The 20953-nt window shown below is 48.2% G+C and overlaps 8 protein-coding genes across 8 annotated transcripts; 3 read left to right on the forward strand and 5 right to left on the reverse strand.

Moving 5' to 3' along the window:
• Window positions 1–198: 198 nt before the first annotated feature.
• On the reverse strand, window positions 199–936 carry HD556DRAFT_1481240 (uncharacterized protein; the record flags this gene model as incomplete). Its single annotated transcript, XM_041308630.1, has 2 exons — window positions 199–743; window positions 797–936. 2 exons carry the CDS (start codon window positions 934–936, stop codon window positions 350–352), a joined length of 534 nt encoding a protein of 177 aa, XP_041159235.1. The 3' UTR covers window positions 199–349.
• A 170-nt stretch (window positions 937–1106) lies between these two features.
• Window positions 1107–1563, reverse strand: HD556DRAFT_1239122 (uncharacterized protein; the record flags this gene model as incomplete). Its single annotated transcript, XM_041298021.1, has 2 exons — window positions 1107–1209; window positions 1262–1563. Coding segments are annotated over 2 exons (405 nt in total), but the record flags the coding sequence as incomplete, so codon positions are not given.
• A 5724-nt stretch (window positions 1564–7287) lies between these two features.
• HD556DRAFT_1444335 (uncharacterized protein) lies at window positions 7288–8282 on the reverse strand (the record flags this gene model as incomplete). Its single annotated transcript, XM_041306765.1, has 3 exons — window positions 7288–7644; window positions 7699–7982; window positions 8039–8282. 3 exons carry the CDS (start codon window positions 8280–8282, stop codon window positions 7288–7290), a joined length of 885 nt encoding a protein of 294 aa, XP_041159237.1.
• A 528-nt stretch (window positions 8283–8810) lies between these two features.
• HD556DRAFT_1444336 (uncharacterized protein) lies at window positions 8811–9637 on the forward strand (the record flags this gene model as incomplete). Its single annotated transcript, XM_041306766.1, has 3 exons — window positions 8811–9119; window positions 9188–9295; window positions 9344–9637. 3 exons carry the CDS (start codon window positions 8811–8813, stop codon window positions 9635–9637), a joined length of 711 nt encoding a protein of 236 aa, XP_041159238.1.
• A 2684-nt stretch (window positions 9638–12321) lies between these two features.
• HD556DRAFT_1193378 (uncharacterized protein) lies at window positions 12322–13075 on the forward strand (the record flags this gene model as incomplete). Its single annotated transcript, XM_041296229.1, has 4 exons — window positions 12322–12521; window positions 12568–12706; window positions 12758–12949; window positions 13007–13075. Coding segments are annotated over 4 exons (600 nt in total), but the record flags the coding sequence as incomplete, so codon positions are not given.
• Window positions 13076–15204: 2129 nt separating this feature from the next.
• HD556DRAFT_1444339 (uncharacterized protein) lies at window positions 15205–16447 on the reverse strand (the record flags this gene model as incomplete). Its single annotated transcript, XM_041306767.1, has 2 exons — window positions 15205–15315; window positions 15578–16447. The coding sequence occupies 2 exons, from the start codon at window positions 16445–16447 to the stop codon at window positions 15205–15207; spliced, it is 981 nt and encodes a 326-aa protein (XP_041159240.1).
• A 641-nt stretch (window positions 16448–17088) lies between these two features.
• HD556DRAFT_1379058 (uncharacterized protein) lies at window positions 17089–18284 on the reverse strand. Its single transcript, XM_041303181.1, has 3 exons — window positions 18199–18284; window positions 17821–18138; window positions 17089–17772 (listed from the first exon to the last, which is right to left on the reverse strand). The coding sequence occupies exons 2-3, from the start codon at window positions 17881–17883 to the stop codon at window positions 17356–17358; spliced, it is 480 nt and encodes a 159-aa protein (XP_041159241.1). The 5' UTR covers window positions 17884–18138; window positions 18199–18284; the 3' UTR covers window positions 17089–17355.
• A 314-nt stretch (window positions 18285–18598) lies between these two features.
• On the forward strand, window positions 18599–20856 carry HD556DRAFT_1444341 (cytochrome P450; the record flags this gene model as incomplete). Its single annotated transcript, XM_041306768.1, has 13 exons — window positions 18599–19017; window positions 19070–19261; window positions 19328–19479; window positions 19532–19635; window positions 19690–19795; window positions 19853–19866; window positions 19915–20104; window positions 20155–20211; window positions 20265–20289; window positions 20342–20464; window positions 20520–20533; window positions 20590–20722; window positions 20772–20856. 13 exons carry the CDS (start codon window positions 18599–18601, stop codon window positions 20854–20856), a joined length of 1614 nt encoding a protein of 537 aa, XP_041159242.1.
• Between the last annotated feature and the right edge of the window lie 97 nt (window positions 20857–20953).

A 20953-nucleotide genomic window follows, 5' to 3' on the forward strand; every position in this document is an offset into this window, starting at 1 on the left:
ATACGCTGCTCCTCCATGTAAGCATCTTGCTCCGGAGTGTTTGATTTTGACGATGCAACATTCCTGCGGAGTGCCCTCGCGATGCGCGTGTGGGTGACATTCACGATGGTTCTGCGAGACACATTAGCAAGTAGCAGTAGCAGATCGTAACGGTGCTTGCGCACCAGTCCCCGACTCCTGATTCCGGCCTGCTCGTTCCAGAGTGTGGTTCAGATGCACGAGTGCAGTAAATATTACATATGCAAGATGATGCGTACCGTAAGAATCACGAGGTGGTACATCATAAATGCAAAGTAGGACAAGGTAAGAACAAAGCGTAAAAGGCGTGTATGCACATTATAATGTCAATTCATGGCTTCAGAGATTTTGCTTGCGAAGAAGGTCCTGCTCCAGTTTCGTCCATTGAGTATCCAACCTTGTGAATGTGTGGATGAGTATCGGGTTGTGATGATTGAGGCTTCCGTGCCCGAATAACGACGAACAACTTTCCAGAATCCTTGGGAGATGAACTCTTCGTGCGCATGTGTGGCAACATTGCTCCAGTAGGTAGTCCAGAGCCCATGAGCGCAGGAAGGCGCGCAACATTCGCTATGGAAGCAGTTGGAGTAGGTAGTTCGTCATAGATCGTCTTCGTTGGTGTGCCAACAGACACCGGCCCACTGCACTTGCGTTCCATGCTAGGAAACGTGAAAGTTGAGCTCCCCGTTCGTTCCGCCTTCCTATCCTGATAGTCCTCGAGCGGCCTGTAACGTAAGAGTGATTTTGCGAGCTAGCCTAGTAGTTCACCGCACTGAACTTTAAGCTCGGATGATAGAACAAAAATGGTTGGAAGTGGTAGGAGGCGGGAGCTGACAGTATAGAGCACCAGCCTGAGGTGTCGGGACTTGGTAGGGCAGTAGATAGGGCAGTAGATAGGGCAGTTGCAGTGGAGTTCATTTATGTGACTATGGCGTGGACCATGCTACATCCGAGTCTATAGATGCACCGCCCACTGCTTCCCAGCAGCCCCAGTTGAAGAGCGAGTACTACAGGACATATTTAAAGCCTTTGGGCAACCCTAGAGCGTACTCTTCAGCTTCAGCAGCTTCATTGCACCGAGAAAGATGTCACCTAAACGTCCAGCACATCGCAATAGACATGGCGCTTGTCAGGATGCAAATGATATACAGATTTACGTATGAAGGTCCCAAACTAGATGACCGGAAGTACCTGTGATGGCGTGAGTGAGAGACCATAGAGTACGGGGTCACCGTAAACTCACAGTGCATCAATGTTGCCAGATGTTGACACCGAGTTCACCAGTGCGATGGCTGCAGCGTGTTTCGACCACGATTGGGAAAAAATACTATTAAATACCCAAGTCAAAAAGGTAACATAGGTAACTGAGGACTGAGTCGCAAAGAATCGTAAAATTGCTGAAAGATGATTGAAAGGTTCGTACAGCGACAGATATCGGACGACCGTATTCATGGTAGATGTGGCAATCATAAACCCGACGACGCCGACAAGTAGCGGACCAGTGATAGGCCAGAAGCGATCGCCAGTAACATCTGAGTGCCTTATCTATCGTTAATCTGACTTTTCGAGCCTGTCAAAGACTAACCTGGCCACAAAAAAATGAGGTTGCAGTTCCCACAGGAAAACCCTCTACACGCTTGCATCGATCCTCCTTTTTGGCTGCAGCGTCCTCCTCCATCCATCGTTTCGCCAGCGTTCGAAAGCCAGACGCTCGGAGTTGAAAGAAAGTCTGGTAAAATCCAGATCGCACACTGCAACTAGTATGATGGTTAAAGTGCCCTCTACCAGGCACGGTCACCTGCATCAAAGTCAGCGTTACTTTTGGGAGCGTGCAAATATTGCTTTAGACCTACAAGCTGTGAACCCAGTGTACCGTCTAGGCCTGCTAAAATTCCTGATGTTGGCTGCATCATGATAAGGGCACTACAAGCATGACTGACTGACTCTCCCACAAGAATCGCTGTGCATAACCCTAGGTCGTTTCGCTTGTACCTAGAGAGACTTCAATATATAGAATTAGGAGGGCATATAGCGACTATACCAAGGACCTACCCCGGGAAACGGAACACCGCTGCGTCGACAAATCCAAACAAGAAGCACGAAATCAGGGCTGCATCATAATATCTAAAGCAAAGTTAACTCGAGAGTAGGCAAGAGTGATAGATACTAACGTTTGTACCTTCGAGAACCCTCGTTAGGCGATGTTTGATCAAATGAAAAATGTGCTTGTGAATTCTCGAAAACGCCGCACAGGGCGGACCGTCCGGGGATACGCCGAGTCAGGTGAACTGATTCACGTCGAGATCCTCAACCAACGCAAAATAAAACAAAAACTGTCTCACCGGTAGACAACAGTAGCATACTAGTAGCAGCAGTAGTATTGTATGATGATTATAGCAATGGCGTGGAAACAATGATCCTTGGCGTAATACTAGTAGTGACTAAGGCATAACTGAGATTTGGAGGGACTCGAGGGGCTTCAGAAAGAGATATGGTCATCGTCGTCGTCGTCGTCATCACCCAGTTCCCCATCGCTAAGCTCATTCAACCCTTCTGAGTCAGAATCTTCGACATCGCTGTCCTCCTGCCCATCGTCGCATTCCTCGCAACCCTCACCATCCCCTGTCTCCTCGTCCGCATCCTCGTCAGTGGTGGTTACATCACCCGTGCCATTGGCCTGTGCTGCCAACGCAGCCTGAGAGCCCAGACAGTCTCGGGTAATCCTCCGAAGCATCGCAGAATGTCCAACACCAAGGTCGGTATAACGCATGAACATATCCCGATCTACGAATCTGTCTCAAACTTGAGAATTCAAGTACTACCAGAAGGTATATTTGTACTTACATCCCGACATAAAACTGTTCCCAGTCATCCTGCTGCCCGCAAGGGCGTGCCAATGATTTCCCATATCGAAGTGAGCTGACACCTCGTCCAGAAGCAAACGCTGGAATCACATGTGCGCCTCGGATTACCTGCCCTGGATCAAGAAACCCAAAGGCATCTAGGTCCGACTCTTCCACAAACGCGATCTTGGGTAGACGGGCGTATTTCATGCCTGATTTATGGCCCTGCACAACCGCTAGCCACCTGACCCAGAGAAATTCAACGTGTCGCTTCATGAGCCGGCCGCCTTGATTGAACAATACGTCCACGTGGTATATGCCCAATACACGGGCATACCAGTAAGGATGGGTTGGCTTTGTCTCGCCCGAAAGTACCATAACGTCGCCGTGGGTTCTGAGGCTTATGGTGTCGTATTCTCGCCTGAAGTCGTAGGTAGTATAATGTATCTGCATGGTCTGGACCGAGTAGATAGTGTTGTTGGGGATTATGATGGAGGTGCGTTCCTCGTCTGTAAATGTGTGGTCACAATGGCTAACGTCTAACCCCTTCAACCTGTAGAGAATATGGTCCTTCAGTCTTGGTAGAAAATTCTGACAGCCGCTGTGAGTAAGAGGTAAGGTGCCTCAGAAATGGACTTCTACCTTAATGGCAGGGTCGTCGCTGTGTTCTCGAAGAAATACAAATAAATTAAGCGGATTGTTCCGAGTGGCCGCAATACTGTGATGCATTTCAGATAATGTCGATGGGGGGGCATTGGCTCCTGGTTGGCCGCCAGAGGAGGCCACTTCGGCCACCCGCCGTAGTACACGGCGCCTACGCTCGTGCTTGGCTAACTGGGCCGGAGTGTCTTTCTTACTGGTCAGTGGATAAAAGGCCTTCAGGGCTCTGTGAGCAAGCTCGCCCTGGTTTAACTTAACATGAGCTGCATACTAGTATGGACTTGAAAAAAAGACGTACAATTTGAGTGCTGAAAGAATCCGTAGTACCGAAGAACCTGATGGTTCTCGCATAGTCTCCCATCGCATGAAATTTATACGTACCCAAATTAAACCTCTTTGTCTTCGCCCCGTTTGATCCTGGAAAGGTACCGTTCATTGCAGATTGTTGAGCCATCCTACGGTGACGGGCTGCTTTCTCCTTGGGTAATTCGACAGTGTTGAAAGTAGCGCAGGTGTAGTTTCGAAACTTGCGCAACTTCTGAGATACCTTCTTGAACGTTTCTTCGAGAAACTCGACTGTGGACTCCGAGTGAATCCGAAGTTTGGCAAGAGCATGCCACTGCGAAAATTGATACAGTAGAGACTGTATGGCCGCATCATGGTCAGTGGGGAAAAGCCCTTCGAAGACCGGAATGGCACACTAGCGATGGAGAGTAGTCAGCAGGTTGAGTACAGAAAACGGCGGCCGGAAAATACCTGTAAGATATCTTCAAAGTCATGGGCTGCTAATCTTTTCATTTCAGAAGTATTGTTAGAAAATTTCCGAATTACGCCGTTACCGAAAGTCGGCACTTGTCGAAACCTACAACAAATTTGAGAGTCGACGACCTTTTAGCATACGACACTGCTCTTTACACATTCCTCATACCTGCCGTCCAGGGCTGCGACAAGCTCACTACCTCGAGGAAGGGCATAGAGAAGCCTGATGAGATGGGTGAAAAGCGCCTTCCAGGTACCCAACTCGCATTCGTGCATGAAGTCGATGACAAGCATGCGGAATGTGTCGAGGCCGAAAGGTCCGAGCTTTGTAACAAATTGATTCTGTGAGTAGATGGTGTGAGGCGATCAAAAAATGCGAAGGTAATTTCACCTACCAGAACAGGTACCCATGATCCCTCTCCAAGCGTATTCTCTACCTTCACACCATCTACGGTATTTCCCCATGTGTAGATGAAATCGCGAGCTTTGACGACATTTGTCGTCACGTATGCTCGAAGGTTGTTGATACGACTTTTCATGTCTCTTGCGAGCCCGAGAAAGCCAAACATACTTTTTGGTGTGACACAGCGAGGGCATGGACATAGACCCATATCCTTCATAGTTGCGATTAAAACTCTGTAAATCAATGAGTGAGTCAGCGTTTTGAAAATATCGTGGAAGAACTCTACTTTTTAGGATAGTCGGCGGAATAAGTGAAGATTTTGGGGAAGACCCTTCGCATCACTCCGTCGGGACATTTCAGAACTATACCGTGGCGATATGCGGCAAGAAAGTCTTCATCTAGCAGGATTTCCCAACAAGAATGGAACAACTCCCTGCGACAGTGGGTAAGAAGAGATGCCATACCAGTTTTTGATATACGAGGCAGATTGCTGATAATATCTTTGATGCTGTCAGGGACCTGACACTGTCAAAGGCGGTGGACCAGTGTGCAGAGTTCAGGAGGACTTACCGAAGGTAAGAATCCTACCAGGTGACATGCTCCAGATTGGGGCGATGATCTTGCGTATTTCGTCAAGTTCCCGAAATACATGTAAAGGGGCCAGGCCTTTGCAGTCCCGAAATTTGCCAAGTGAGTAGCGTCGGAAAAAAACATCAAACCCGCGATGACACGCTCCAGTGAACACCCTGGTTCCTTTGGCAGCCTCTGGACACTATCCTGAGCTTCCAGCCAGGCATCGGAGGTGTAGAGTTCATCGTAGATCCGCTCTTGATGACCGTCTAAGGGATCTTTCCACAATCGTTGGAAGGGCAAGAGATGGAACGCCTTTGCTTGGACGTTGGAGAACGCAGCACGTATGACTTCAACAAGAGGGCGGTAATGAAACCCTGGAACCGTATAAGGCTGAGGGCCATCTTCCCTTGATCTCGTCGGAATGCTAATGGCGACGCTGGTCTGAATCCAGTCATCTGGAAAGGTAACCCCTTTTCCACTCTCATCCCTATCCAGCTCTCGCAAGCTCCGCTTCACTGAGAAGTTCTCAAGGTGCTTGCGGTCGAAATCCTCTGCCATCATCACGTCCCTGACAAGGTGCGAGACTTTAGTTTCAGATATTAGATTGCTACCGGAATGCATCCAGGACATGAGGCGATAGGTAGTCATGTTTGGAAATGGGTAAGGTGGCGCAAAGACCTTCACTGGAGAATCGGCTCCTTCAAGTTGGGTAGGTATTGGGGAGGTTTTTGCAAGTAACGCGGATGGAATAAATTGGTCCGGCTCAAAGGAAGGACGGCGAGGGTATAGCCGGCAAAGTCCAAACGAGTTGAAGGCGGTCTGGAGGGTATCTCTTAGTGTTAAGAGAACCCGTCGAATCCTGGATTGGGCGGGCAGTGAGGCCGTTTGGATTCCAGCACTATCGGAATAGTTGAGATCACTGTGCGAGGGCTCGATATCATCGAGAGGTCTCGGGATTCGTCTCATTGGGAACGCGGTTCCCTCTGAAAGGTTCGGCAGATTTGTAAATATATCAGAGGATGGACTCCTTGAAAGTTGCCCAAGGAGACACGAACCTGAATCAAAGTCGTCCATCACGGTCCTAGAATCGCTCCCCATCTCAACATCAATTTGATCGTTTTCTCGTCTTTCTGAGTCGTAGTTGCCACGGTTTTGCGAGACTGTAAGACTGCCCGACTCTTTGCCGTGCAATCCACAAGCCATAGACATTGGCCCGTGTAATTTGTGAGGAGCAATTGGTTTCAGACTCGGACGGTCCTTCACAAATCGGACGGCTAAAATTCTCTAACGTTGATTTCAGTACTAGCCATAGCTGGAGGTTCTATCCTCGTGTCAAAGCAGGAAGTCACTCACTGAGGTGCTTGACGAAGGATTTGGAGCCAAACTTGAACGAACTGCGTCCTTTGCGCGATCACGTCTCTTCCTACTCGCAAGACTGCTGTCTTTCTTATAGAATTGACAGTGTAATCGGTGCCTACTGAGTCCTCGGTTGTCTGTTGGCCTCACCCAAGAGCAACCCGGAGCATCGCATGAAACCATTAGAATAAACAAGAAAAGACAGATCCAACTGAGCGTTTCAGAAAAATGCATGCCGATTTCGAGCTAGCAATCCTGAAAGGAAGTTGCAACTAACATAACTGTCTTGGACTCACGGTAGTTACGGGTTAGCGTTCATGCTTGGTAAGCGTCACATGTCGAAGTTGTGTTGCAGCCCCATAGAGGGAAGGTGAATAACCATAACTATGTTTCCTTGCAGGCTACCGTGAGGGACTCCACCAGAAACTTGAAAGACAGATGAGATACATTCAATGGTTCTACTACCAACGCTATCTTGAACTAACTTGTGAGGTGGAGCCGGAGCGTAGTTTATACATACTAGCATCAAAAAACAAGCAACCGGTGTATCCACCATGATTCATGTGGAAATACAACATAATTTGTAGGAAGGGTGATAATGTCTGGAAACATGGTGATTAAGGATATTTGTCAGGTAAAGCCATACGTACTAATAATTCGTTACAGCTCGATAGACTAAGAGCGATTGGCGAAAAGGGCGAGTTCAGCGTCAGCCAAACGAAGAGATTTTTTGTCGTTGTCACAGGTTGCACTGGCATATTGGGCATGTGTGGCCAAAGTAGGTGGTGTCTGTCGTTTGACAAGGACATCCAATAACCACCGTGATTCTCGGTCCGCCATAATGAATTCCGTCTCCGATTCGTCACACAAGGAACGAACAAGGGTGTGTAGCCTTTGGATCTCCGCAACCTCCCAGCGTGCGGTGTACCAACGCATGCGTTTGCGTTCACGAACCGCTTCTTTGTAATGAACAGCACAGCGGACAGAATGCGCGCTAAGCCGCTCTATATGGCTAAAATAGATATCCTGAATCTGTAATGGCATCTATCTTGAGAGCTGTGGTATTTTGTTGAAAATATAACGTACTTTCTGGCTAATATCTTCCAATGAATGCTCGTCGTTGACAGGTCTGCCTAAAAATCTGTCAAAATAATGTTGGTCTTCGAAGGAGGTGATCATGGGATGAGGATAGAAAGCGTCGGTGCTGTCAATCTGAGGAGAACGATTTGGAGTCGGCGATCCTACTCCAGCCCGAGCAGACCCGCATGAATTGACAGGATATAAGGGACCACCGGATTGCTTAGAATGAGGTGTCCAAGGGAAGTTATCGTCCTCTGCGTCTGAGATATTATTAGAGCTACTAGTAGCAGCTGTCAATTTTATATTTGAGATTATCCACCATTGGCATACAATGGGTTATTAATACCTGATGCTGGCACGGCGGACGAGCCAAAGCTTGGAGGAGAGCTTGGAGGAGAGCTTGAATACCGGCTGGGAGCGGGACTGGGAGAAATATCCCCAAGCTGCGGGTGTTCAACTTGTTGAAGGGGTAGGGATGCAATCTGTGGGATGTGAAGTTCTGAGACTTCACTCATGTTACGGTTGCGGCCGGATGAAACCTTAGGTTCAGGTTCATCACTACAAGACAGAGCCAAGTTTAAGTGCAACATGATTGTTCAAAGGTGGGCTTCGGGGATTTCGGGGTGTAAGCGATTGGTAAATAAGTCTTCGGAGTTTGAAAGTAATATTCGCTGATCGGACTTGGTTCTTGCATTTCACTGACCAACTCACAGCACTGTGCAGGATGATATGCTGCCTGCTCGTCAGTTAGTTGCCTGGAGAGGAAATGAAGCAAACTTATTTCGGAGGATAAGGTGTCCCGAAGAACTTCGTGATATGATCGGAGAACTCAGCACATACCAAAAAAGGGAACCAATTTATGTTTTCTAAGAAGGACTGATTGGATCTTTGCCAAAAGGATCTTGCTACTACGCCGTGAAGCACAGCCCTATCATTAGGCACCTGCCAGTGAGCCTGGCTGCACATATGCATATAGCCTATGTCAGGCCCACGACCCTACCATTGATGCTGTCATGGCTCTGGTGATTGTACGTCACCAGAGATAGACCGAACTATAAGAACTCACAGGTTGACCTCAAGCCAACTTCCTAACAACTAGTACTTACTACTAGCCTGACATGGACGGTAGCCGTATGTTGGAATATGACCAAGGCCGTCCTGCCAGTCACGGCGATCCAGCGGCTGTGACCACTCGGGTCAATGGGGATACAAGTGTGCCGCATGATTATCATGATGGTATCCCGTTCGAACCCAGTCGCAAACTCGTGTCTGAATTTTCTACGACGTCCGTAGTATTTGGTCCTACTAGTGGTACTTGTTCTGGCACTAACTCGAACGGGCCGGGGTATTGCTCGGAATCTGGAGGTGGTGCGACGCTCAACCCTACACGGGAACCTCTGAAGCCTGCCAGGTATCAAGAAGTAGTAGTAAGTGGCTACTGCGACTCTTGGTTCCTTCATTTGAAACATCATGCTCACGTACATGTCTCTCGCAGGAGATTGTTATTGCTGCCTCTCCGAGTCATTCAAGTTTGAGAGAGAAGGAAAATCAGAGACTATCTGCTGCCATCACGACTGCGCCGAGTCCGGCTCGGAAGACGGTAGTAGGTGTATTCCAACAGGCGTGGGTTTCGTTGTGCTGATGAGATCAGGAAGCTGGCTCAGCAAAAAGTTGTGAAGTCATACTACGAGCTCAACTTGAAGTTTCTTGCGCCAAGGTAGCCTGTAGCACTCATCCCAAGAGGAAGATCGACAACATCGACCCAAATCATTGCACTGACAAGGAGAAAGTGCGGCTATCATCTCCGAGTCCGGATTGTACTGCTCCAGCTACCAAACGCATCTGTCGGGAGAAAACAGGCACTGACTGGCAGACAGTTCTTGACATAATCAAGCATGGCGAGGAGCAACAAAAGAAAATACTTACAGTAACTGAAAACGAGTAGTTACTACAGAACATTCGGTAAACTTGTTGCACTGTGGGCTTGAAGGAGGGCCAATGAACTTTAGTAACATGAAAAAAATCGGTTCCATGACAGATGAAGTTCCGAAGTTCGTACAAACTGAAGTTAAATGCTGATCATCACCCGTGCCTGTGACTCGGACGGTGGACAGTCAGGGCTAGTGCCGTAACGATGTCGCATACTAAGCTTGGCAGTTGGCTGGATTCCTGCATGGAGCAGTATACTATCTGTATCAGATTGTTGAGGGATACTCCGGTTGTTTTGAGTAGAAAAAGCTGAAGGGAGAAAAAGATAGGACCACCCACCGGCCAATCGATCTCCTGGTTACGGCGTCCTGAAGCTGTCCTGTCACAGTCCGAGTCAGGATTGAATTTGCCTGGGTGGGACCTCTCGTGAGCAATCCCTCCAGCCTTCAGAGGTACTTCTATTGACATGAGCTCACCTCCAATCTACCATTACCGCCACAATACAACCGATTCTAACCCAAACAATATTCAATGAGCTGCTATCGCGATGCGAAGACCGGCAAACCAGTCGAAGGTCTGAATCTCATAGAGACTGGACACAAAAATGCGGTGTACGTGGTGAGCTATTCACTCGTTAGCCATCCATTCATCCAATGATAAAATTAACTACTCGTACCGGGAAATTTTCAGCACCTGTTGGAGGAGGACGTTCTGGCCCGGGTTGCTTCCCAGGCCCGACTGTGGGAAATTTTGTGCTCGACGGCTCACGAGTCGGACACGACATCATAGGTCTCGTCTACATCAATTTTCTGGAAACGAATGAGACGATATAAAAGCAAGACTGTATTGAGATATTTGGTATGCACGATTGATCGGTGAGTCGAGTTTTTGTGGGTAGGACCCAAGGGCGCAGACATTGACTATATCGTGACTACTTGATGCAGCTATAGCTCCGGCAAGGTGGTTCAAGTTGAACGAGCTCTTGATGATACCAATCAATGAGACGCCTTGATCACCTGAGCTGTGATGTTGATGCGCTCGATCTGAGCATTGTGCGTAGTATCTCGGGAACACCGGTAAGCTTTGGATTTGGATTTTTGCCAGTCAGTGCCTTGGCGCTTGTATTTCAACTGGGATGTAGTCTGTTGTCTGGTCTACGCGCGTTTGATGACTCAATGCGCTTTGAAGGTACCTTTTGATGAAGATGTGGAGAATCTAGGAGAGGCAAGCCAAGTGCCATTTCACTGACAATCCTGCTACTAATAAACATGATTTAGATTGCAATTTGGGACGTCTTCTTCTTCGATACGGATTTCAAGGTCATTCGGCCCACGCGATACTATTGCAAGGGTCTGCGCCTCCTGCGGCACCGATGTTGGACACGTCTACACATGTGAATTCTCCGACGAGCAGTGGTCCCGCAGACTCAGAAGGTAGGGGCAACGATTCTCGATGAAGGGCTCACCAAGGCTATCGAAGCTGGTGCTTTTAACGGCGTATTTTTGCTGATACCCTCTCTCAGATTGTTACTACTGATGCAAGGAAGAGGCCAGGCCTTCGGCGAACAGCAGACTCAGAGGCTAGGAACATCCACGTTCAACCCCAAGGCTTACTACTTCCCCGTTATGGAGTCCTTCGGCTTCAACAAATTCCACCCGTAGTACGCAGGACCGAACTTCCCCGAGCACGGGTGATGGAGTCATGCACGTCCTACCTGTATACGAAGGATTTTCTCTCCCTCATTTCCGAGTCACCCACGCTTGGATATTACAGGTCGAGATGTCACGCTGTGGTACTTTGGAGCTGGATTGGATGATGTGTCACCCACCATTCACGACGACTGAGTCCGAGGCCAGGGTAAACCCGTCATCATATTCAAAGTTTTTATAACGTTAATGATTTCCTAACTAGGTATCTATTTAAGCGAGACTTCATCCCTGGCCAACCCAAGATAGGTAGGCGCTTGTTACCCTATTGGCGCCGCGGCTGGTCGTCACCAGCATATAAGGTGCCAACTAGTCAGTACTATTCATTGTTCCTTCCCCCTTCCCTTTTTCCCTCCACCGTTGGGTAACGCTCTTCTCTATTTAACCTATTTTATATCTCTCCGTCTCCATGTCGCACGTTGAGGACACCTCTATGCCACACGTCGACTCGGACGGTAACGATGAGAACCAGGACGATTTCCCCAAACAGTCCAACACTATGGCACCATCTGTGGAGGCGCGACAAAGACGGAGAATTGCGCAGCTGGAGGAGAAACTGCTGACTCTCGAGTCGACGCGCACGGTGAAAGAAAGGTATGACGGCAAGCAAATGAATCGCAGGCTTTTCTCACAGTCTGACCGTCAGGCAAGCCAACTATTACATGGCTCAAGGAAGGGCCATCAGGCGCGTTGTCGCTCTATTCGATAACGTCGAGGACCTCGTCGCTGAAAATGACTGAAGATATGACGATTCGGACGACGACCAGGAAAATACTCTCGAGTCCGTTTGTTTTTCGCCCTTAAGTCTGTCTGTAAGAGCTAACTGTTCAGCTTGTTTATATAGCCAAGATAGGTTGCAGATAGGGTATCACGCACTCACAAGTACGTTACCTTGGTTCCATAAGGAGGCTTCAGATATGGAGTATGACGACTATGCACAGCTATTGAAAATAGTTGGTATTCGCCACTTCGATCGTCTCGACCGTGCTAACCGTTTAACAAGCTTCGGCAGGGGGCTGACAGTGCTCGAGGTGACGACACTTCGAAACTCAAGGCTCTCGTTTCCGATTGGGTAAATCGCGAATTTAAGCCAGATCCCCCGGTCGACTCCGATGACAAGCATTCCCGTGGGTTCACAAATTATGCGTGCGGCATGCTGCTCTGCCCAGCTGAGCTTGATTGGAAAGACCCGGTGTAAGTGGTACACAGAATCCTCAGAAAAACACTCACCATTTGGTAGGGTAAGGGCAGGTATACGAGACCGCTCAGAAGGTTACATCGTGACAGATCTTTCCTTCCCGGCCTACCTGTATGAGGGGTATACCACCAACCCTGACGATCTGGAAGAGGGCCTTTTCAAGAGCAAAATCCTTCTTCAGGTCTGCTGCACCAGCCACCTATCTCGATGTTAATCTCACCAGTTTATTCAGAGTTACAAAGCGGTGTTCACATCGCCTTCCTCGGCAAAGCACGTAGAAGGCGACGGTGATGGCGCAGATATCATTGAGAACAACAGGCGCGCTAGGAGGTCTTCCTCCGGCCTCAAGGTCAAGAAACACGTGGCGCAGATCATCAAAATGAAAAAAGTTACACCTCGCTCGATTGCGTATATAGTATGCCAAGTAAGTAACGTTTGGAAAGCCCGAGAGCGATGATGACTGATAAGTGCACACTGGCAGGTGCGATTTGCACTTTCTTCTATTACCTCTTGGCGGTCTGTTGATGGAGACTTCGACTACGTGCAATTCTGGCGAACAATTGTCGATTTTTTCGAAAAGCCCCCCGGTCGAGGAGCGCGTCTCAGGATCGATAAGCTCCTCGAGTGGTGGACCAGGTGGGTCGTGTACATTCTCATTCTCAACGGCTCTCGACTGAATTCTGCCGCGTAGGAAGGTTTTTGGAAGAAGTCACCGTGATGACATTAGCAACACGGTAAAGGCCAACATGTCTGTTAATGCTCTCACAAGGCAGAGGGCACAGCGTGATGATGCGGATTTGGATGCACCCTAAGAAGTATATTGCTTAAACTTTCTCTTACGATTGTAGTCGGTATTACTTTGTTTTTAATGATTTGCCTTCATGATAATTTCTCGGTTTGAAATTCTACATCATCTGAACGTCACGTTAATAGCATCAATTAAGCTACAGTTCGTGCACCCACCCGCCGGGTTGTTTGTAAGTTCCAACGAGGAAGTATGGAGCGACAATGGTGATATCTGTATTGTTTCGATGTCGTGCTAACAGCGTCAATCGAGCGACAGTTCGGCCATCCACCCACCCGTTTAAACAAGCTGCATCTGGCACACTGGATCGCTATCGAGTTTTATCGAGGAAATACCGCGCGACCATGGCAATATCTATAATGTGTAACCGTCGTGCTAATAGCACAAATCAAAGTCCAGTTCACGCATCCTCCTGCTCGGGAAGCTGTGCTACAGTGAGGAAATACAGCGTGATCATGGTGATTGCAGGACAAACAGTATTGACATGCAAGAGCAACGCGATTGTAAGACGACTTGACTTCGCTCACTGAGTTGTTTGTAAGTTTCGTGGAGGAAATACGGAGCGACCATGGTTAACTCTGTATTATCTGGCCATCGTGCTAATCACATAAATCAAACTCCAGTTCATGCATCCGCACGCTCAGGAAGGTCTGTTGCAGTGAGGAAATACGGCATGATCATGGTGATCACGAGACAGAAAGTATGGACTTGCGAGATCGACGTGGTTGAAAGACAGTTATCCATTATGCCCACAGTATCCAAAGCAGAATACAATTGCCAGTCTTTGAATAAACACAGAAGGTTGTGTGTAAACTCAAAGCAAGATATAAACAATCTCTCGGTGACCTGGCGAACAGATCCCGACTGTTGTAGGTAGGTAAGGCTTGTTCGCAAGGGTTCCCAGTTGATAAATAGTTGACGAACATGTGTCCCGGCTGCCGAATTCGAGGTCGAGGTACATTGCTACAACAACACATTGTCCGTACGTAGTCTAACTTCTTTAGATGCAGTCGCAAGTGACATACCACTGCTAGCCATTAGCTACCCAAAGAAAGTTGCCTCGAGGTTCGAGCCCACGACACAAATTGATTGTCGCCCAGTTGTTGAACGTAACCCAGCCGCTGCGCAAAGGTATAGCATCTTCACACGGATTCCAAATTGATACATAGCTAACAAACATTAGACATATCCAAAAGATAGCGTTCGAAGTCGAGGCACGAAGAAATTTTTCGTGTCACGCATTCGGGTAAAATATATCCTCGTAGTTGGGAAGATATGGGCTTTTACTTTTACATGGAAAATTGACATAAAAGTGATGAAAATTTGGTTTGTCAGGGAAATGTATCGAGGTTCAATAGAGGACGCACATGTATGTCTCCCGCCAAGGGTAACGCGTCTTAGTGCTCCTGAAAGATACGGACTTTTAGTCTTAGCTCGGGTATTGTGTCACATAAGGTGGGGTGTCGATATCTAAAACATAGAGCATTAACATTGAGAAGGGTATAGATATTTGTTCTCACTCGCTTGTTGAACACATCGTCGATCTTCGGAAGATGCTGCATTTGACCCTTAGCTTCGAGGTCGCAAACGTTACTTCCTGACGTTGTGGTTATGATTCATTCAGCTCGACCATTAGCTTTGCTGAACATCAATGCAGTCTTGCTCACTCGGTGGATAGTCATCGTTCGCTGGAAGATCGCGTCTTTTCCTGTTGGCTTCGAAGTCAAGAACATGTCTTCTTGAAGTTGCGTTTATGATTCATCTGGCTCAACCATTAGCTTTGCCCGACATCAGTCTAGTCTCGCCCATTTGGTGGACAGTCGTCGTTCGCTGGAAGATCGCGTCTTTTCCTCTTGGCTTCAAAATCACGAACTTTACTTCGACGTGGCGGCTATTAATGCCTCTAGGTTGACCATTAGCTGTTGCTCCACCTTCTTGCTGAGTCTGAGGTCGAGTAGTGTAAGTGTCTTTCCCGGATCGCAGAACTGTGTAAGAAAATCAGCAACTCCTCATCCCTATTTAAAGTCAAATATGACCATGTGACGATCGATAGCAGAATTTTGCTGGCGCTTGTGATTGTGTACTATATATTGCTATCTATATCGTTCTAATCTGTCCACCAGTTCTCTGATGCTAGTTGTTGAACCTAAACGTCCACGATCTCGAAAGCTTGTGCCCAAGCCACTTATGAGTCTGACTAACACGCGTCCCATAGGCATATGATTTCAACTAGCAGTGTTCATTGACCGCTTGTCGCGCCTCTGCTCCCAACACATCCAGCACCTTGTTCCTGGATCGCAATGCTATCTTCTCCACTGTTTGCCCTTCGGCTTCGTCCTGTGCAATCAAAAAATCGACGTAAGCTCGTTCCGCCGGACGAAGCATGTAGTCAAACGAGTCATCGGAGGAGAGTGCCAGACTTTCTTCCTCGGATGATACCTCTGGAGATGCAACCGGTGAAACACGTCGATCAAGGGCCGGACTCGCCAACGGGTTTTCGACGTCCCGAACAAGGCCCGTCGGGGAACCGCCGAATAGATCGTCTTCCTCCTCTTCATTTCGCTCTAGAAACTCGGCTCCAAGAGGCGCTTCTGTATTTTCATTCTCGTCTAGCTCCGCAAGCGAACGGGGACAAATTTGGTCGCTAACGCCAGTCGGTAGTTCTCCCATACCGTCCTTGCCAGGTACTGATTCATTGTACCGCAAGAGGCCCAAGACAATGCGTGGCGGATATCCCCCAGTGGCCATGCGCCCCTTGTTCCGCTTCTCTACCATCTTCATACCTGAAGCGAGTATACGGCCAAGCCTGTCCTTGAGTGGCCCAATGATGGTGGCGGTGCTTGCATTGCGGCTAAATGAACGCTTTGTACCTATAACCGCACCTTCCTCGTTATCACCTTGGAAATTCTCTTGATCTTGTCGATTATCCTGTCCCACGTGGTTACGCGTGAGTGTGACGCCGAGGACCTTGCCAGCTTTATGATCTGATCTAGCGAAGGCCTTTCGTTCGGCGGGGGTGAGTCTGTTGTTAGGGGACATGACCGGAGCATTGGTGATGCTCATCGAAGTAGCGCTATTGCAGCACGTCATGGCTGTGGTGTTGGACATCTTTTCCATGATAATGCAGAGTACGATTGGGGTCAAGGAAGAGCGAACGATTTGTGGTGGCCTCGACGGACGCTGTGAGGTGCATCTTTATACCCGAGTACTGCAGAAGGCTTGGACCACCGTCCACAGTGTCAGAGTGGATCGGTGTGGAAGGTCAGCGCTCAGCTGTGGACTCGGGTGCATCCTTTGTTCATTGTACTCCACTAGTGGCGTGTGTGACGAGCCGACTTCGACTGTTGCTGTTCGGAAGGCGAGAAGTGCGAAGCCGTGTGTCCAAGCGTTAGCTCGGGCTGGACGCTGAAGCTCTGTGGTGCCAACCACTCCCGGAGCTAAGCGCTAGCCGTGGCGAAAACAAGGTATAAAAAGACTCATCAGCTCTGAAAATTAGTAAGTATCACCTCTCAGCTCGCATATCCTCCAAGTAGCTCTAGTACTATAATTCTTCGATAAACGAACAATAATTTCAATTGCGGGAATAAAACCAGGCTCCTTCGGAACTTAAGTACTTACCATCCGCGGGTTTGAGTGTGGGGGGAAAAAGTTGGGCTGGGTTTGAATTGTTGTTGTAGCACGTGATCCGACTGCGCTTCCCCACACTCGAACCAGCGGATTACCTTGCGAAGCAAGGTCAGTTCTACATGGACAATTTTATGTGATTTCCAAATAATAGTAAACATAGTGACGCATTAAAACGTGATACAATAAGATAAGATACATAAATAACATCAAAACACGTGCAAATTGACCAAACGAACGAAAACAACCCGCCGCTCTGCATCAAGAATCGTAACCACGCAAAAATAAGCTGCGATGCAAAAATCGTACCCAGGACCCTTAGATAACCACGATCTTCATACCTAATATAATCTTCACAATGTTCAACTTCGCTCGCAGTTTGCCCCAAACAATTCTCACCTTTAAACTTCTGATGAACTCGAGGACGCCTCCTGACGAGATTTTTTCGTGTCACGTTCTGGAAGTTTTTCACTATCGTGCGGACGTTTGTAGTTGCTCGTATGGTGACCGTAGCCAGGCTTCAAGATGACCACTTTGTCAACATCAGCCTGGAATGTGTCGAAGTCACGGATTCGCCAATGGAGAACCCCGAAATGAACTTCGACAATGGCACCGTTGATAGTAACTTCATTCGCGTGTGATGGTTCGACGAGATGACCGTCGTGATAAAGAGGAAGAGGATCTGCTTGGTAATGGTACTTCAACTCATCCAGTTCACTGACGAACTCTTCAGGAATTGGCCATTCCTGTGTTTCGTGATCCATTTTCGGTGCACCCTCGACATTCCGGCCATGAGGAGAGTCAGGAACAGCAACATCCTATCTCTGACATCAAAATAATAGATATAAAAACGAGTCAGGACTCACCCGTTTGTCAAATACATTTCTCACCATACGAAGCATCTTACCAGTCACGTCGTCAATAACCATATTCTTAGCTGAATTCCCAACTTGACTCTGCCACGCTTCCAGAACTGCAATCCCCGCTTGATAATCCGCCGCAAGCTCGTGATCAGCAGGACGTGTGAGGTGAAACTGATATTTAGCTATGATGCGAAGCGACAGGTCACATTGATGCTCCACCTTTTGACACCGTTCGCCACCCGGTACACCAAAGGCATTTAGAGGATGGCATTGCAGTGCTACATGGACCAAAGTGAAAATAGTACAGCGCGTGAACTCGACCTAAGCCATTTGGTTTGTTGGCGTTACGAATTTCGGAACAAACAATAAATAACCACAAACCTGAGCAAGGTCCACGTCGGCAACGCCGACCCCTAGTGGGAAGGAGCCTGGAATAAAACTATGAACTATCCCTCGAAAGCTGGAAGCTTGACTGCGGCATGCTATCTCGGATGCATTGCGGTTCTTCATGATGTCTAAATATGGTACCCTTTTTCCGAAAATTGGCTCGAGGACGTCGACGAGCAAGATATGGGGTAACCAGGAGGATGCATGCAGATTCCAGAAAGTACAAAGCAGATCTCCCATATTGGTGTTCTGTGGATTGTGCATGATGGTACTGGTTACATATGTAAGTAGTACTAGTACTTGACATTTGTCACAGGTACCATCACACCGGTCTTCAACTCAAGCATGCTATCCGGGTCAAAGACGCCTTTTATGAGGCGAACTCCCATCAAACATGTCTTGGGCCCGACCATATTCCCTCGCCATGCTCTCCACTCATATTCTAGCTTCAGGGATATCGTGCATTGTTGCCCTGGTTGTCATTTCGCGTCTGACTCGCAGACGTGTCTACCCTTTACCTTTGCCGCCTGGCCCTCCTCCGTTACCATTTTTCGGTAACGCGTTGCAATTGGATACTAAACGACCTTGGCTCACATACACCGCGTGGGGAAAAACATATGGTTGGTGGCAGACCAATGGCCTCTTTGCCAAGCTCTCAGATTCAATTTCATCTTTGATCATAGGAAAAATCATTCACTCCTACATATTTGGGATCGACTTGATTATCATAAACTCTGAAACGATCGCGCGGGAGTTGTTGGACAGGCGTTCTGGGACTTACTCTACTCGCCCTGTTATGCGCACCAACGAATTGTATATATTGCCGGGGTTCCTTCATTTTGTTCTTTATCAACTGACAATGCAGAGCTGGAGGGTCTTTCAATACTGCATTCCTTCCCTATGGAGAAACCTTACGACAACATCGCAAGATCTTCTATCAAGTCCTCAGGGCCGAAGTCTCGGTCTCATACCGCGAGTTGTACTCTCGCCACGCAAATGAACTAGTCATCAATCTCTTAGGTGCCACTAGCGGCCTACTACAGCATCACACTGAAGCGTATGTACCTAGTCCAATGTTGTCGTTGTGATGTATGGTCCGGTTGACAATAAATCTTTGTGACAGATACGCGGCGTCCCTAATCATGGCTGTGACTTACGGATACAATGCTCACGGACATGAAGACCCATTTCTTTCCCGCGCGCGCGAAGTCTTTGATATTGGCAATTATGTTATTTCTCCCGAGAAGGCTGCCATGTTCACAGCCTTTCCTTTCCGTGAGTGCCTTTATCGACGACATAATTTTGAACATCCAACACAAGGTTGCAGTCGAAAAGTTACCGCTCTGGTGCTTCGGTGGAGCATTAGGACGCTGTAGAGAATTAGTTCAACAGCTTTTGAACGAGCCCTTCAATGAAGTGAAGGCACAGATGGTGCGTTTGCGCAGAGCTGTGGATGGAAATTTTGCCTGATCTGATTACGTGAAGGCAAATGGTATTGCTTCATACTCATTGGTCGCTGACTTTCTCAGTCAAGCTCACGACGACGCTGATGAAGACACCATGAAGGCTGTTGCGCTGACGGGGTACATGGGTAAGAGTTTTTTTACGAGGACCAAGTTTATCCATTGACGGGAATTCGGCATCTTAGTTGGCATGGACACTGTGAGTCGCTACTCGAGCAGTCCTGATTCTTACTTTGATGTTCCGCAGAGTGCAGCCGCATTGCAGATATTCCTGCTGACCATGGTGCTCTATCCTGACGTCCAAGCCCGGGCTCGTGCAGAAATCGACCAAGCTCTAAAGCATGATAAAATGCCGTGCCCTGACGACAGGGCGTCAATGCCCTACCTTGATGCCATTCTCCGCGAGGTCCTGAGATGGTATCCTATCGCCCCCCTAGGTCAGTCCGCAGTAATACAACTCTGTTTGAATGTTCGACCCCTTGCACAGGAATTCCACATGCGACATCAAATGATGATGTTTACGACGGGTACTTCATACCCAAAGGTTCGAAGTCGTATGTGCCGAGGTTGTCGTTGACTCATCTGTAGTTCGTTCAGGTGCGATGGTAATGGTTAATCAGTGGTATGTCATGGTGAAGTGCATGTAACGGCAGCTTGAGCTGAGCGGGGCTCAGGGCACTCTCTCGGGATGAAGACGTATTTCCCGATGCATCGCGCTTCGATCCAAGTCGCCATCTGACAGTCGACGGGAAGCTGAAGGACCCTTTCGTCAACCATTTTGCCTTTGGTCATGGCAGGTGAACATTCCGCACTTGCTATCATTTTCAATCATTCACCGACCCTTATTCCAAGGCGTATTTGTCCTGGTAGGATTATTCGTGGTTGATCTGGCTGTGCTGAGGATGTCAAATTTGCTTGGCAGGTCGTTGGTTCGCAGAGAATAGTCTGTGGACCGCAGCTGTTGCCATACTCGCCGTCTTGCGCATTGATCATGCCAAAGACTCGAACGGAAACAAGATTGAGGTGAAGCCGGAGTTCACCACCGGCTTGACGATGTAAGTGACCTAGTATGTACTCGAGAACCTGCAGCTAACTCTACCGAAGTCACCCTGAACCATTTCAGTGTTCGTTTGAGATTGTGAACGGAGCGCGAGAAAGACACCTCCGAGCGATGATGAATTCGAATTAGACTTCGTTTGTACTTGAGGCGGTGTGTCATGTAATAGTACTACGGCGTAAAGTGAGCTGGATGGCACGGTCTTGCGACTTCTGTCTCTGGTGAACGA

Source organism: Suillus plorans (genome assembly GCF_016647745.1).
Source record: "Suillus plorans strain S12 chromosome Unknown HD556scaffold_35, whole genome shotgun sequence".
Lineage (NCBI taxonomy): Eukaryota > Fungi > Basidiomycota > Agaricomycetes > Boletales > Suillaceae > Suillus > Suillus plorans.

What these genes read in the sequence shown, in the direction of transcription:
- HD556DRAFT_1379058 (XM_041303181.1), bottom strand. Translation starts at nt 17,883, where the DNA reads ATGGTTATTGACGACGTGACTGGTAAGATGCTTCGTATGGTGAGAAAT. An exon ending in GAAATGTATTTGACAAACGG is followed by an intron (nt 17,773 to 17,820) that starts GTGAGTCCTGAC and finishes TGTCAGAGATAG; the next exon opens with GATGTTGCTGTTCCTGACTC.